The 14,360-nt window shown below is 43.6% G+C and overlaps 2 protein-coding genes and 1 pseudogene across 11 annotated transcripts in view; 1 reads left to right on the top strand and 2 right to left on the bottom strand.

Moving 5' to 3' along the window:
• Positions 1 to 2,188, bottom strand: part of OSBPL3 (oxysterol binding protein like 3) — a 176,789-nt gene extending 174,601 nt beyond the window's left edge. For all 10 annotated transcript variants that reach the window (XM_053553467.1, XM_053553472.1, XM_053553471.1 and 7 more), the window contains exon 1: positions 1,921 to 2,188. The gene's annotated coding sequence lies outside the window, so the exon portion shown is untranslated. The remainder of the gene's footprint in view (positions 1 to 1,920) is intronic.
• LOC128560026 (uncharacterized) lies at positions 739 to 3,218 on the bottom strand. Its single transcript, XM_053553479.1, has 3 exons — positions 2,339 to 3,218; positions 1,310 to 1,497; positions 739 to 1,036 (listed from the first exon to the last, which is right to left on the bottom strand). Exons 1-2 carry the CDS (start codon positions 2,800 to 2,802, stop codon positions 1,326 to 1,328), a joined length of 636 nt encoding a protein of 211 aa, XP_053409454.1. The 5' UTR covers positions 2,803 to 3,218; the 3' UTR covers positions 739 to 1,036; positions 1,310 to 1,325.
• A 7,596-nt stretch (positions 3,219 to 10,814) lies between these two features.
• Positions 10,815 to 11,717, top strand: LOC128560276 (T-complex protein 11 X-linked protein 2-like; annotated as a pseudogene).
• The last annotated feature ends 2,643 nt before the right edge of the window (positions 11,718 to 14,360 follow it).

Genomic DNA, 14,360 nt, shown 5'->3' with positions numbered 1-14,360 from the left:
CCTAGGAGCATCTGACCCACAACATAACTCTTAGCTATTACTGAAAATATATCTCAATATTTAAACAAATCTTTTCACTAAGCAATAGCTTTTGATACAAATGTAGCTAAATATCTATTGACTGTAATTGTGGAAACTACATTTTAGTTTCTTGGAAGAAGCCCCCACATAATAGAAACAACATGGGCTGGAATCCTGATTCTGCCAGGATAACCTTGGGAAATGTGGTAACCTGCTGGAGCCTCAGTTTCCTACCTGGTTAAAACTGCCTTGCTAATAAGACTACTACTATACTGTTTAATGGAGCAATCTACACGAAGTTCCTTGTACATACCGGTATGCTAGGAACTCAGTATACCAACTACTAATCAGTCAGTAGTTATTGCTATTTGTTAATTTTCTCAATAGAAAAAAAGGATAAAGATAAAAATCAAAATGAGCTATGCACCTTGGGAGACAGAGGTGGGAGGATCACTTGAGGCCAGTACAAGACCAGCCTGAGCAACATGGGGAGACCGGTGTATAGGAGAAATTAAGAAATTAGGCATGTGGCACAGAACTATAGTCCCAGCTACTCAGAAGGATGAGATGGGAGGATCCTTGAGCCTAGGAGTTGAAGGCTTCAGGGAGCTATGCTCCAGCCACTATACTCCAGCCTGGACAACAGAGTAAAACCCCGTCTCTACCCAAGAAAAATATTATGAAATCACCATTTCTCAAATTTGAGGAAGAGATGTTTTCATTTATTCATTCTGTAAGTGTTTGCTGCAAACCTACTTTGTGTTCCTAACATTGGGGATCAAGTGATTGAGGAGACAGATAAGGTCTCTGCCTTCCTGGAACTTGCATTCTTGTGCGGGAAGGCAGATAACCCAATAACCCAAAGGGATAATTTCAGGGGGAGGTAAGTTCCAGGAGACGCAGCAAATAGGCCCGTGCAGAGTTGGTGGAGGGGACGTCGTTTAGCTTGATGCATCTCTGCCCAGGCCCGCTTGACTGGTCTCCTTCGGCCAGAAGGGGGACCTCATCTTGTATCCTGTTTGGGGGAACAGCGTGGATGCTCAGAAGCCTGGCCTGCGCTTTTAGTTGTCTGTGCAACTATATCGCTTTTGCAGCTGCAGTTTAAAATATTTATCAATGCCCCTATCCCACTACTCAAACTCTCAGGATCAGCGCAACGTCTGGGGGGCCTTAAGCGCCTCAGTAGCAGACACATGGAAAATGACAACTTCACAGCGTCCCGAAAGAGTATGAGTGTGGAGAAGGCAGCTAGCAAGTTGCCAAAGGAGGGCGACGCGTCCCAGCTTACGAAGTATGTGCAGGACCTAGGAAAGAGCCCTTCGGCGGCTCCAGAGACTGCAAACACTCCCCAGGGCGCCGGGAAGCCCGAAGGCGCGAATGCCAGTGGCCCCAGCCTGGCAGCGGGTAACCCGGCAGCCCGCGGGGAGAAGGCGGGCGAGTGGGGCGGCTGCACTGAAGAGCATTACCCGGGTTTCCCTGGCAAGGGAGATGCTGTAAAGCTTCCCTCTCGTCCCAATTAGACAGATGTCCTGCGCCTCCCGCCCCGGGGCAGCGCCTGCAGCTGCCCAGCACAGCTCCTCTGCAGGGCATCCTCCCGCACCTGCACCCGCTCCGCACCCCGGGCCCTGCGCTCGCCTCCTCTGGCGGTCAACCCCGACCGAACTGTCTCTGGAAGGACCGAGCCCTAGGCTGGGCAGCACCCGGGCCCTCCCTCCCGGGGAGCCGGAGCCGGCACCCAGGGCGATGCTCCCGGCTTGGGGCTGCCCCGCGGGCAGTTCTTCCCCCGGTGACTCCTGCGGAGACTGGCGCCGTTCCCTGCAGCTGCAGCCCTGCTGAGCCCGCGCGGCCGCGGGCCCCACCACGCCCAGACACGATTCAGACCCGCGCCCCGCTGGTTACCTGAGCGCACTGCAGCCAGGGACACCGCCTAGTTCCCCGATGCCGGGCTCCCGGGCTAGCGCAGACCCAGGAAGAGAAAGTAAACCCGGCTACTCCGATCCCCTCTCAACCAGCAGCTGACAGCTCCCACGCCAGCCGCAGGAGCCAAGAGAGAAGACTGCCACTCGCGGACCGACGGCGGGGCAGGAGCCAGCTGCGCTCTGGTCGCCTCGCGCGCGGGTCCCCGGGCTCCCGCTGGCGCTGCGACCGCGCACACAGTTCTCAGCACTTTGCCCAGAACTTCCCGGCGCGCGCCGCGAGGCTATTAGCCAGAGCAGCGGAGCCCGGGGCGGGAGCGAGGAGGAGGAGCCTCAGGCCGCCAGAAGGCGGGGCCACGCGGAGAGGGCGGGATGGGACGCAGAGTGACCCACACTCTCACCAATCAGAAGCCGTCTCCAGAGAAGGCGGTGCGGCTATGCCCCTGGAAGAAGCGGCAGATTCCGTGTGGAAGTCCGGGGAGTTGAGACCCTGGGATCCGGACCGGTGGGCTGGGCGGAGGGAGGCGAGAGCGGCGGTGGAGCTGGGGAGGGGCTCCCGGCGGCCCTGCTCGGTGCCTGCGCGTCGTAGGTGCTCAGTAAACGATCGTCGAGGAGCGCTTCCGGGCGGGACGAGGAAGGAGAAGGGCGGCGCGGGAGGGGCGCGTTTAGGGGGCAGGTTCCAGGGGACACACGCGGCCAAACAGGTGAAGAGAATCCGACCTCCTGAGGAAGTCAGGCTGAGGCAAAGAAATCGAGCAAGGAGAAAATACCTGGTGAAGGGAGGATTGTAGGCTCCGGATGACAAAGACAATTGGTGTGGGGCCCCGGGCTCGGAGACTATGGCCTGACCCCCAGTGACAGTCATTGAGATCCGTGCCGGCGGCCCAGGAGAACAGTGGTTAACTCTCCTTGATAAACGGAAAAGCCCACCCGATTCTGACTGCCCACTCGCTCCTCCGCCTCCTTTGATCCTAGCGTGAATTTAGTAGCAACTGATAAGTTGGGTTTACTTTGCACACCGCAAATGCGACGGGTGCAGCAGGTATCAGGGTTGGAAAGGAACGAGCATTTACTGAGCGCCTACTGTGTACCAGGAGCAGATGTGGTCATTCCTTATTGTCGTCAAGCTTATTGAGGAGAAGAGAATATACTGAACAAAAACATGCTGACGAACTGCTAATAAGTACCGAGATAAGAGCTAAGCAGAGCTTTCAGAAGTGGTCGTGTGTGTGATACTGAGCTCTCCTTGAGGACCGTTAGGCAGAGGTGGCTTTTATGCAGATTCCTGAAAGTGGGAAAGGAGCTGCCACACCCCAGTGCTGCGAGTGTTCTAAGCTAGGGGAATCGGAAATGCTAGGCATTGAACCTCCCAGGCGACTCTTCTGGTGGACCTGATCGAACTGAGCAATACTATGGCTCGCTAAGCTCGGCGCCTGGCCCTGTGTGAGGGCTCCAGAATGTTAAATCCCGGTGCCATCCGCCACCTACAGCACTCCACGCATTTCCATCTCCGAACTGACCCTAACTCAAGGTTTCCTAGGCTCTTTCGGAGCTGTTCCATGTGTATATAGTCATACTTCATTCGTCGCGCTCAGATCTCGGCTTTCTGGAACCATCCCTTCGCGGAATGTCTGGGACTTTTGTTTTGGATCTGGCAGGCATTGGGCGAGGGCGGGAGGATCCTGAGATGCTGCAGAGCTAACCGCCCGTCATTCTGCCGGCGTCTGCACACGGAGAGCCTAATTGGAAAAGATTTCAAATTGAATGACTCCGCGGTACTTAAACCACCTCCCAACACCCAGCGAGCTCCAGATGGACGAACGTGCCTGCGAGCACCGGTCCCTTCGTTCCGAATTCAGGGAGGCACCGTGCCCACGCCCAGCCCAGGTTGCCTGGGCAGCTCAGCCTTTGTTTCCCCAAACCTCCTTCCATTTTTCAGTAATTCCTCTCGGAGAGAAACTTGCTCTGTTCTCCCCTCCCAGTCCGCTTCCTCATTCAAGCTACTTTATTTCTTTTTTCTTTTCCTCTCCACCTTCACTCTCACTGCTTCATTATTAGCATTGGGTTTTTTGTAAGAAGCCTTATCCGAAATGAAATTATTTGCATAGGATGGTACCGTTTAAGCTAGCATCCCATTCTTAGCTTTTTCTTTAGTTTCTTCCAAATCAAAATAGAGTGTATTTTTTTCCCATCTGTACTTGAGGCAGCTAATTGGACGGAATGAGTAAGTTATTCATATTCAGATTATGCCTTGCCTCCAACAAAAAGAGGAATCATACTATGTTTTTTTCGGTTTCATTTCCTCTTCTCCTAAATAAGCATTCAGTCTCTCCAGCTCCTAAAATCAAAAGAAAAAAAAATAAAGTTGAAACCCACGCAGAGCTAGCTTGTTAATATTCTAAAATTAGCTTTCTCCTAGAGTTTTATTTTAAAGAAATGATCTGAATGCCTACTAGAAAAAGATCATTTGTTCCATATTAAGAGTGTCTGGAGACTCTCTTCTTTGAACTGTTAAACAAATACTTTTATTTTTGCAGACATACCCACCACGGTGGAAATTTTTCACAATTGGCTTCTGAAATCTTGAAATAGGCAAGCAAGTGTTGCTGGCAGGTGCATGTTTTGATAGTAAAGGGAGCTGATTATACTGGAGTATAGTGGCAGGGAACTCTGGAGGCCTCTAAAATCAAGCTACCTAGGTTCCTGTCTTCTTGTGACCATTTCCTGATGAGCAAAGTAAAAAAAAAAAGAAGAACACCTTTCCTTGTCTGCAAAATGGAGAGTATTATTGTACTTACTGGGCTCAGAGTTTGATCCTGTGCCTGCAAATAACTGCCATGTAGCCTAACAGTGAGTTCTCAACCTCAACACTATGAACATTTTGCTTTTGAGGGTGGGAGGGTGTTGTCCTATGCATTTAGCAACATTCATGGTCTATATCTACTAGACACAAGGACCACTCTGACCTCCCTCATTCTAACATAAAAAAGTCTCCAGTCTTTTTTAGAAAAGTCCTCTGAAGGTGAAAATTGCCCCTGAGAACGAATGGCATACCATGTAGTACTATAAGTGCCCGCAGATTAGGAAGCAGTATAGGGAAGTGCTTAAAGATATGGGTTTCTGGAGTGTCAACGAACCACAGGCAAATTTTGCTTCCTTAGACCTCCACTGTAAAATAGGAATCATAATAATGCTAACTTCTTTAAATTGTCTAAGGATTAAATACAATTTACATGTGAAAGCAATTTGCACAGTGCCTGGCACAAGGTAAGCTTCAAACATGAGCTTCTGGTCTCATTATTCTATGTGAAGGCTTTCAGCTAGATCAGAGATGACCTATCTTGACTATTTGTTTTCACTCCCCTCCCTGCCTCATGGAAGGCATCATTAAGTCAAGGCTGTCTTTTCTACTGAGCCCAAAGAAGGCCTCAGAATCCTTCCTAACACAATGCTTCAGGAAGCTGCTACTGATAGGCATGTAAGATGATGCTGAACTGCCATCCTAGGGCTAGACGACCTTTAAGATTCCTAACAGCTTTAATCTTCTGGAATGATTATGTGAGGAGGAACTATAGTTCATCACTTCATCAACCTCTTTTACAGAGGGAGGGGGACCATGGCCCACAGAATTCTGACATCTTCATGGTAACCATACAGCTTATAAGTGGACACAAACCACATCTCCATCCCTTTTAAACAATCAATCATCTTTTTGCCGTATCTGCTGCCTTTGGGACAGTGGAGAAAACACTTATCTAAAGCATTGTTGCCACCCTCTGCACCCCGTACATTCCATCATCTTTCTCCTTCACTTTTGTCTGGAAAATGAATCAAAGTATTTAGTTATATATGATCATATTGTAAGAAGTTGTTCTCAAGTGTTAGCTCATGACAAGGATTGCTCAAGAATTCGCCAGTTCCTTCATTAAATATAGTTTACTGCCTCCTTTGTATAAGAGACCATTCTTAGCAAGCACTTTAAAGTGAATCAAGATGAATCAGTGTTTCTGCCTTCAATGCTTTTATAGTTTTCTATCTTGGGCAGATCAGATATGGACATAAATAACTATAACATGAGCTAAAAACTGTAAAATGTCCTAAGAGAGGTACCAAAAGTATGTTCAGAGAAGGGAGGAGAAATTATTTTGGGAATTAGGAGCAGAGGATCACTTCCTGCATGTCTTTGTTGACATTTTTAACTTTTGAACAAAAATTCTTATTTATTACAGGAAAGTTATCCTTGGAGAGGAAGTTGCAACATTGTTACTTTTCCTGTTTCAGATACAGCTCCTGCTTAGTTTAAGTGGATACTATCTGTGCAACTAAAAGTCATACATTATTCTAACTCTGAGTCATTTTTTAGACTGGTTAAAATTTCTGGGATATTGCTCACCTTTAGTTCCAATAAGCTAGCTTCCTCCAAAGCATTAGACAGCCAGTTTTTTTAGCATGTTACACTGTGGGCGCATAGGCTACTTGTAAAAAGGAACGTAGTAGGGGTTTAGGGACAACAATGTCATATACATTAAGCCACGAAACAATATTTCCTTCAGAACCGAACAATGGCAGAAGTCAGAGTGAACAATGGAACAAAATAGACAACCTAGATATAAAACTATCTATGTAACAACCAACTGATCTTCAACAAAGCAGACAACAACATATACTGGGGAAAGAAGCCCTATTCAATAAATGATGCTGGGAAAACTGAGTAGCCACATGCAGAAGAATGGAACAGGACCCTTATCTCTTGCCATATGCAAAAATTAACTGAAGATGAATAAAAGGCTTAAATACAAGACATGAAACCATAAAAATTCTAGAAGAAATGTGGGAAAAATTCTTCTAGACATTGGTGTAGGCAAAGAGTTTATGATAATACCCCAAAGGCAAATACTACAACAACAAAAATAAATAAGTGGAATGTAATTATACTTAAAAGCTTCCACACGACAAAGGAAATAATCAGCAGAGTGAACAGACAACATATTGAATGAGAGAAAATATTTGCAGGCTATATATCTGATAAAGAGCTAATATCCAGAATCTACAAAGAACTCAAATAAATCAGCAAGAAAAAAAAAAAAAACCTTCAAAGAGTGGGCAAAAGACATAAGTTTTTCTACAGAAGATGGAAAAATGGGTAGTAAACATATGATGTAATGTTCAACATCACTAATCATCAGGGACATGCAAATTAAAACCACAATGACATACCACCTTACCCTGTCATAATGACCATTTTTAAAAAGTCAAAAAACTATAGATGCTGGGCGGCGCCTGTGGCTCAGTCGGTAAGGTGCCGGCCTCATATACCGAGGGTGGTGGGTTCAAGCCCAGCCCCGGCCAAACTGCAACTAAAAAATAGCCGGGCGTTGTGGTGAGCGCCTGTAGTCCCAGCTGCTCGGGAGGCTGAGGCAAGAGAATCGCTTAAGCCCAGGAGTTGGAGGTTGCTGTGAGCTGTGTGAGGCCACGGCACTCTACAGAGGGCCGTAAAGTGAGACTCTGTCTCTACAAAAAAAAAAAAAAAAAAAAAACTATAGATGCTGGTGTATACGCAGGGAGAAAGGAATGCTTACACACTGTTGGTGGAACTGAAAATTAGTACAACCTCTATGGAATACAGTATGCACATTCCTTATAGATATGTAGACTTACCATTTGACCCAGCAAATCCCACTTCTGGGCAGCTACCCAAAGAAAAAGAAGTCATTTTGTCAAAAAGATACCTGCATTTGAATTTTTATCATAGCACAATTCACAATTGCAAAGATGTGCAATCAATCTATGTGCCCATCAATTCATGAGTGGATTAAGAAAATGTAGTACATATATAAGCCATGGACTACTACTCAGCTATAAAAAGGAGTGAAATAATGTGTTTTGCAGTAATTTAGATGGAACTGGAAATCATTATCCTAAGTGAAATATCTTAAGAATGGAAAAACAAATACCACATGTACTCTGTAATAATCAGGAGCTAATTGATGGGCACACAGGGGCACAAAGAGATATAACAACCTTGCCTCAAGTTGTGATGTCTACTAGCAAACACAGATGGCCTATCTTGTCCATCATGCCCTGGTTCTTAAAATTTGTCACCTCTCATCTCAACAGAGTTGAACTCACATTCAGTTCAGGCCTCTTCCTCATTTTGCAACGGTCTTAAATAACATCTCCCTTGCTTGCTTAAGATTGTCCAGTATAATTTTGCTTTGACCCTAGAAATATTTGGATAATGAATAAAACAAATGCCATGGCATGATGTTGAATAAAAAAATAAGAAACATTACATCACCTTTGGGAAAAAAAGAAATCAGGATGAGCATATTATTATCCCTTAATTACTATCTCTATAGTACATAGACACCCTATATTATTATCTGCTGTAAACCCCAAGTGTAATAATAATAGCCCACATGTTTTAAGCATTTATGTGCCAAGCACTGCCAAAATAGGCTGCCAATTGCTGCTGCTCCTGCCATTGTCAGAGGGCTGTTTGTGAAATCAGAAAGATTTGGCAGAAGTGCCACAACATACCCCTTCTATCACAAGCCACACCAACAAAATACAGAGAGTGCCAAACAAATGTATGCACATTTGAAGAAAGGAAAAAACTTATTAAAATTGTAATACTCAAGTCACATTTGGCTTCTGCAATTACAAAAGATATAAGATACAATGTACAAGATAACAAACATTATTGGTATATATCGAGTATTACAATTCTTCCTTTCTTAAAACGTGTATACATTTTTTGGCACCCTCTGTACATGCCTCAAATCCTGCTGCTCTCTCTTATTACCTCATTTCCAAATTCATATCTTGCGTAAGTGCATCTGATTGGTACAGTCCAAGCCACATCTGCAAGTCTAACTGCAAGGAAGCCTAGGGCACCCAATTTTAATCATTCTGGCCTCTGTGCTATCGGACAGCACATTCGATGGAAGCTGAGTTAGATGTCAAGTGAGCTAAGCCACAGCGTCCGTGATATCGTTTCCTCCAAATCTCTTAACAAATACATTGGCGAAAAGTTTTATATGGTATATTCTCTAGTATGTTTCAATTTTTATAAAGTAACCCAGAAGACCTAGTCCACCACTGATCCTCCCAATTTCCCATCTCTGTATTTATCAGCACCCACCGCTGTAATCCAAGCCACTATCATTTCTTGCCTGGAAAACTGCAACAGATCAGGAAATGCCCTTGCTCTCCTATGAGCCTTCCTCTACTCTGAAGCCGAAGTGATTTTCTTAAAAAAACCGAATCTGCCGAGGAATGGATTAACAAGCTGTGGTATATGTATACCATGGAATACTATTCAGCCATTAAAAAAAATGGAGACTTTACATCCTTCGTATTAACCTGGATGGAAGTGGAAGACATTATTCTTAGTAAAGCATCACAAGAATGGAGAAGCATGAATCCTATGTACTCAATCTTGATATGAGGACAATTAATGACAATTAAGTTTATGGGGGGGGAAGCAGAAAGAGGGATGGAGGGAGGAGGGTGGGGCCTTAGTGTGTGTCACACTTTATGGGGGCAAGACATGATTGCAAGAGGGACTTTACCTAACAATTGCAATCAGTGTAACTGGCTTATTGTACCCTCAATGAATCCCCAACAATAAAAAAGAAAAAAAAAAAAACGAATCTGATCATGAACTGCTTCCACACTTTCCCATTGCTCTTAGAGTAAAGAAAAAACTACTTATGTGGTTCTCTAGGTTCCCTGTGGACTAGGGTCCAATCAGCTTCATCCTGTGCTACGTTGCACCTTTCTCCACACTGACGAGCTTCCAGGATTTAGGGCACTTGTACACGCTTTGCCTACTCTGCCTGGAATGTGATGATCCCTTCTCCTCGGCAGGTTAATGCTGACTCATCTTTTAGATCTCATCCAGTCATCTCTTCCTCAGAAGAGTCCTCAACGTCCACAGTCAGGTCAACTCACCTATCACTGCTCTTGTTGAAACAGTTGTTTCTTTGTTGAGAGGAAACAGTTTGTTTATTTGTTTTGGTAGTACCTGTCACAGGTCTAATTATGGTTATTTTTGTTATTTTCTGATTAATTTCTTCTTCTAAGGGATTATAGGCTCCACAAGGTGAGTGAGGGTCATCTGTGTTTTTGATCTCCTGTCAACCTAAATTACTGAGATAACCTTTCTAAAAGAAAATGTATTTATTTATGCACAGGGCATTACAATGGGAATACATGTGCCATTGTAAACTATGTGCATATTCAGAGAGGTAAAGGAAGACAAAGGTTTTCAAAAGAAAAGGGAGAAAAATTACATAATTGTTTTGAGGTGATTATCCTCGGCTATAGGATAATAACAGTGGTGGTACCAGTCTGAGGTTGGACAGACAGTTGCTGGCCTAATGTCCTCATAGAAGTATTTTTTGGAGACTCAGCCGCGGGGCAGCCGGTCCAGAACAGAGGAAGAGATAACATCAAGATGCCCAAGAGTGAGGAAACTGTACTCCAAAATGATCCTAATGAAGCAAAGTGTGGAGCCCATAATTCTGAAACATCAGAGAAGAACCAAGAAGAGGAAGACTTCTGTTTAAATGACTACTCTACTCGTCTAATAGAAACAATTAACGAAGTTTCCAGGATGAGCATTGCTCATGAAATCATAGTAAACCAAGATTTCTACATGGAAGAGAATGTTTATCTCCAAACAGTCTGGAAGACAGGTTCATGGAGACATTGTACAATGTTTTTTGGGACCATTTGAGAGAACAACTCTTGAGTAATCCTCCCGAATTCACTTGTGCTCTTGAACTTATGACAGAAGTTAAGGAGGTTTTGCTATCACTGCTATTACCACGCCACATCCGCCTAAAAAATGAGATTAAAGAAGCTCTGGACATGGATCTCCTCAAGCAAGAAGCAGAACATGGAGCCCTAGATGTCTCTCGTCTCTCTAGCTACATTCTTAGTTTGATGACCCTGCTATGTGCACCAGTTAGAGATGAAGCAGTAAAGAAACTACAGAGCATAACAGATCCAGTAAGTACAGTTACTGAGGGGCAGCTTCCATGTTCTGGGCCTAATGAAAATGGACATGGCGAACTATACCATCCAGAGCATTCGACCCTACCTGCAGGAATATTCCATCCAGTATGAAAGAGCTAAATTCCAGGAACTCCTTGACAAACAACCCAATCTCCTTGATTACACCAAGAAATGGCTAACCAAAGCAGCCACAGACCTCATTACACCATGGCTGAATTCTCCTGACATCCCCAGCTCCTCCAGCATGGCCTGTTCACCTCCAGACAAGGCAGCTAAGAATTCAGATCCTCCCAATCCCATAATGGTGCTATACCAGGGCTACCTGAATCTCCTCCTCTGGGATCCTGAAAATGAAGAATTCCCTGAGACTCTGCTGATGGATAGAATCCGGGTCCAGGAAATGGGGTCCCATTTGCGCCACTTGACTACATTGGCCTCAGTCTTACTAGTGGCTAGAAGTTTCTCTGGTTCAATTTTATTCAACTCACCTGGATTTGTGGATAAACTGAAATGCATAACCAAGGCTGTGACTGAGGAATTTAACTCCAAGCCTGAAGAAGCTATGTTGAATGTGAGTGAACAGGTGTCTCAGGAAATTCATTGTGGCCTCAAGGACCTGGGCTTTACTGCCCTAAGCAGTGAAAACACAGTATGTCTTATAGGACAACTCCGGAACATCACCAAGAAAGAAAACCGTGTCCGTAGTATCATTGATCAGCGCCTCCTTTTGTTTCTCAAAAGCTGTTTGGTTCGTAGCATGCAGGAGTCTCTGCTACACTTCCCTGAAGGCCTTAATCACATTGAAGGAGAGTTAACAGAACTAGGCCGGAAGTTTGTCAAGCTGATGCATCATAATCAGCAGGTATTTGGCCCATACTATGCTGAGATCCTAAAAAATGTCGATACTCTAGCTCAAGCACAAGAAACAGAAGTGGAACCTATCTGCTAGTGCTGGACTCCAGCCATGGCAACAGGGACCCAGGAGAGAGGGCTCAGCATGTTCCTGAGATGATATCACCTGTGGCCAGCAGAGAAGCCAGCCATCTTCCTCACTACAGCCGGGATACAGGGCTGCAGGGGTCAGCATGTAAACACCAGCTGACCCAACCCCGTTGGTTAATAAACTTCTGAGCTGCAAGAAAAAAAAAAGAAGTATTTTTTTGTGCAAGGCTGTGCTATTTATAGTCTTTTGGGATACCCTTTCCCAACTCTCTTAGTCAGTTTTCTTTTTTTAACACAAGTGACTCCATTTTGATTCTGACAGTTTTTACACTCCCAATGCTTGTCTCAATATCTAGCAGCTAGTAAGCCTTCACATGTTTGTTGAATGAATAAAGCAAATTCCAAAGACGAAACTAATGGTGGCCGGGGTTGGGGGGAAGGAGGTGAGTGCCCTCTCCCCAGGAGGCGAAGACCACTCAGGTCATAGAGAGGACCTTATAGCAGCTTGACATCAGAAAGATACTGCTCTTTAGCATAACCATTTTGCCAAAGTTATAAGTTACCTAGCTTTTGTTTTATCCTTTTGCCTTTCATATATTTCCCTACTCCTTAGAATTTCCACACCCAATGCCCAGAATATATCAAAAGAGGTAGCCTAGTTTGATTGTTTCTATCCAATCCAAACAGGGAACTATCAGGTTCCCAGATAGTTCCCTGTTTACAGAAATGCAAACTAGGAACGCTTCATGAATGTATCTGTTTTTACCTTTTTCTTGAAGCAAGTCTTTCACCTTTGTGTTACTTAGCCTCTTCCATTCTGCACAGTGGTGTTAGGTCTTGTATCATGTGGTTTCATCAAAAGAAAGTGCCTTGATGCTTATTCCTTATGCGCAATTCCCAACTGATCCACAGTAATTGGAATATCACACTTACAGGAAATTAGCGTTTCAGAGAAGAAGCTGTAGCTATCTTGCTGTGGCTTTTATATGTTGTTAAAATAATGAACTCAATTCCTGGAACCAAAAGTAAACTTGTCAAAGAAGAGTATATACTTAAAATCAGGCGTACCAACACCAATATAGTCCCGTTTTTCCTCCTCAAGTGAGTACAACTTGCTTATAAAATGGGCAAGAAAATCTGATTCTGAAAGAATGACATTCCAGTGTTTGCTTTACACCAATATTTCTTGCAAAAACAACTTTTTAACAAAATAACAACAAAACAAGAGCAAAAAAAAATCCCATAGTAAAAGTTAGCCAGGCACGATGGCACTCTATTTTCTTCTCTTTTTTTATTGAAATAGGGTCCTACTCTCTTACCCAGGCTGGAGTGCAGTGGTGCTAATGTAACTCATTACAGCCTCAACCCTCCCAGGCTCAAGTGATCCTCCCACCTCAGCCTCCTGAGTAGCTGGGACTACTAGCATGTGCCACCAACCTAGCTAAATATTTTGTTATTTTTGTAGAGATGAAATCTCACTATGTTGCCCAGGCTAGTTCAAACTCCTAGTCTCAAGGGATCCTCCCACCTCAGCCTCCTGAAGTGCTGGGACTACAGGTGTGAGCCACTATGCCCAGCTTTCTTTTTAATTCGATATTATGTGTTTTTCCTCACTACTGTTTCACAATTAACAATAGAATACTTATGAATTCATTAAAATAATCATTGTGAAGACTATAAAAAGCCTTTAAAAATACATATATTATCAAGTAAACTTATACCATAACAAGTTTATGGTATAAGTTTAATTGATAATAATGATAATAATTGATAGTAATAATGTATGTATATATTATCAATATATGCATATAATATACACATATATTATCAATTAATATATACATATAATATATACATAAATTATTGTATGTTGTTATATGTATGATTATATTATTATAATACGTATATTATTTCTGTACATAACAGAAATAACTGAAACTTGAATACAAAGAACTAGGTTTAAATACTACTTTTTCCATTCAGTAATTCTTTCATCCTGGGCAAGTAATTTAACCTTTCTATATTTTTGCTTCTTCATTTTTAATTAAGTTCATAATAGCTGATACATAGTTAATAAAGAGATTGAAAGTAATAATGTGACCAGCTAAGGTAGATCCTCAAGGAAAGGAAAATATTTATAAAAAATTATTTTTTAGTAATTTCCTTTTAATGTCTCCCTTTCTCAAAGACATCAAATTGATCTCTAGTTTAATCATGTTACAATGAAGCATTTGTTCCTTCTTAGGGAAGTTTCTAGAGTGTAGTTAAAATGAGTTAAAGATGTGAACTGACTATAGCTCTAAAAATTGCTTTCTAGCCAGGCATGGTGGCTCATGCCTGTAATCCTAGAACTCCAGGAAGCTGAGACCAGAGGATCACTTCAGCTCAGGAGTTCAAGACCAGCCTGAGGAAGAGATTCATCTCTACTAAAAATAGGAAAACTAGCCAGGCATTGTG

This window comes from Nycticebus coucang, chromosome 11, assembly GCF_027406575.1.
Source record: "Nycticebus coucang isolate mNycCou1 chromosome 11, mNycCou1.pri, whole genome shotgun sequence".
Taxonomy (NCBI): Eukaryota; Metazoa; Chordata; class Mammalia; order Primates; family Lorisidae; genus Nycticebus; species Nycticebus coucang.
The sequence above is the reverse complement of the archived record's forward strand: the minus strand, read 5'-3'. Positions and strand labels throughout refer to the sequence as shown.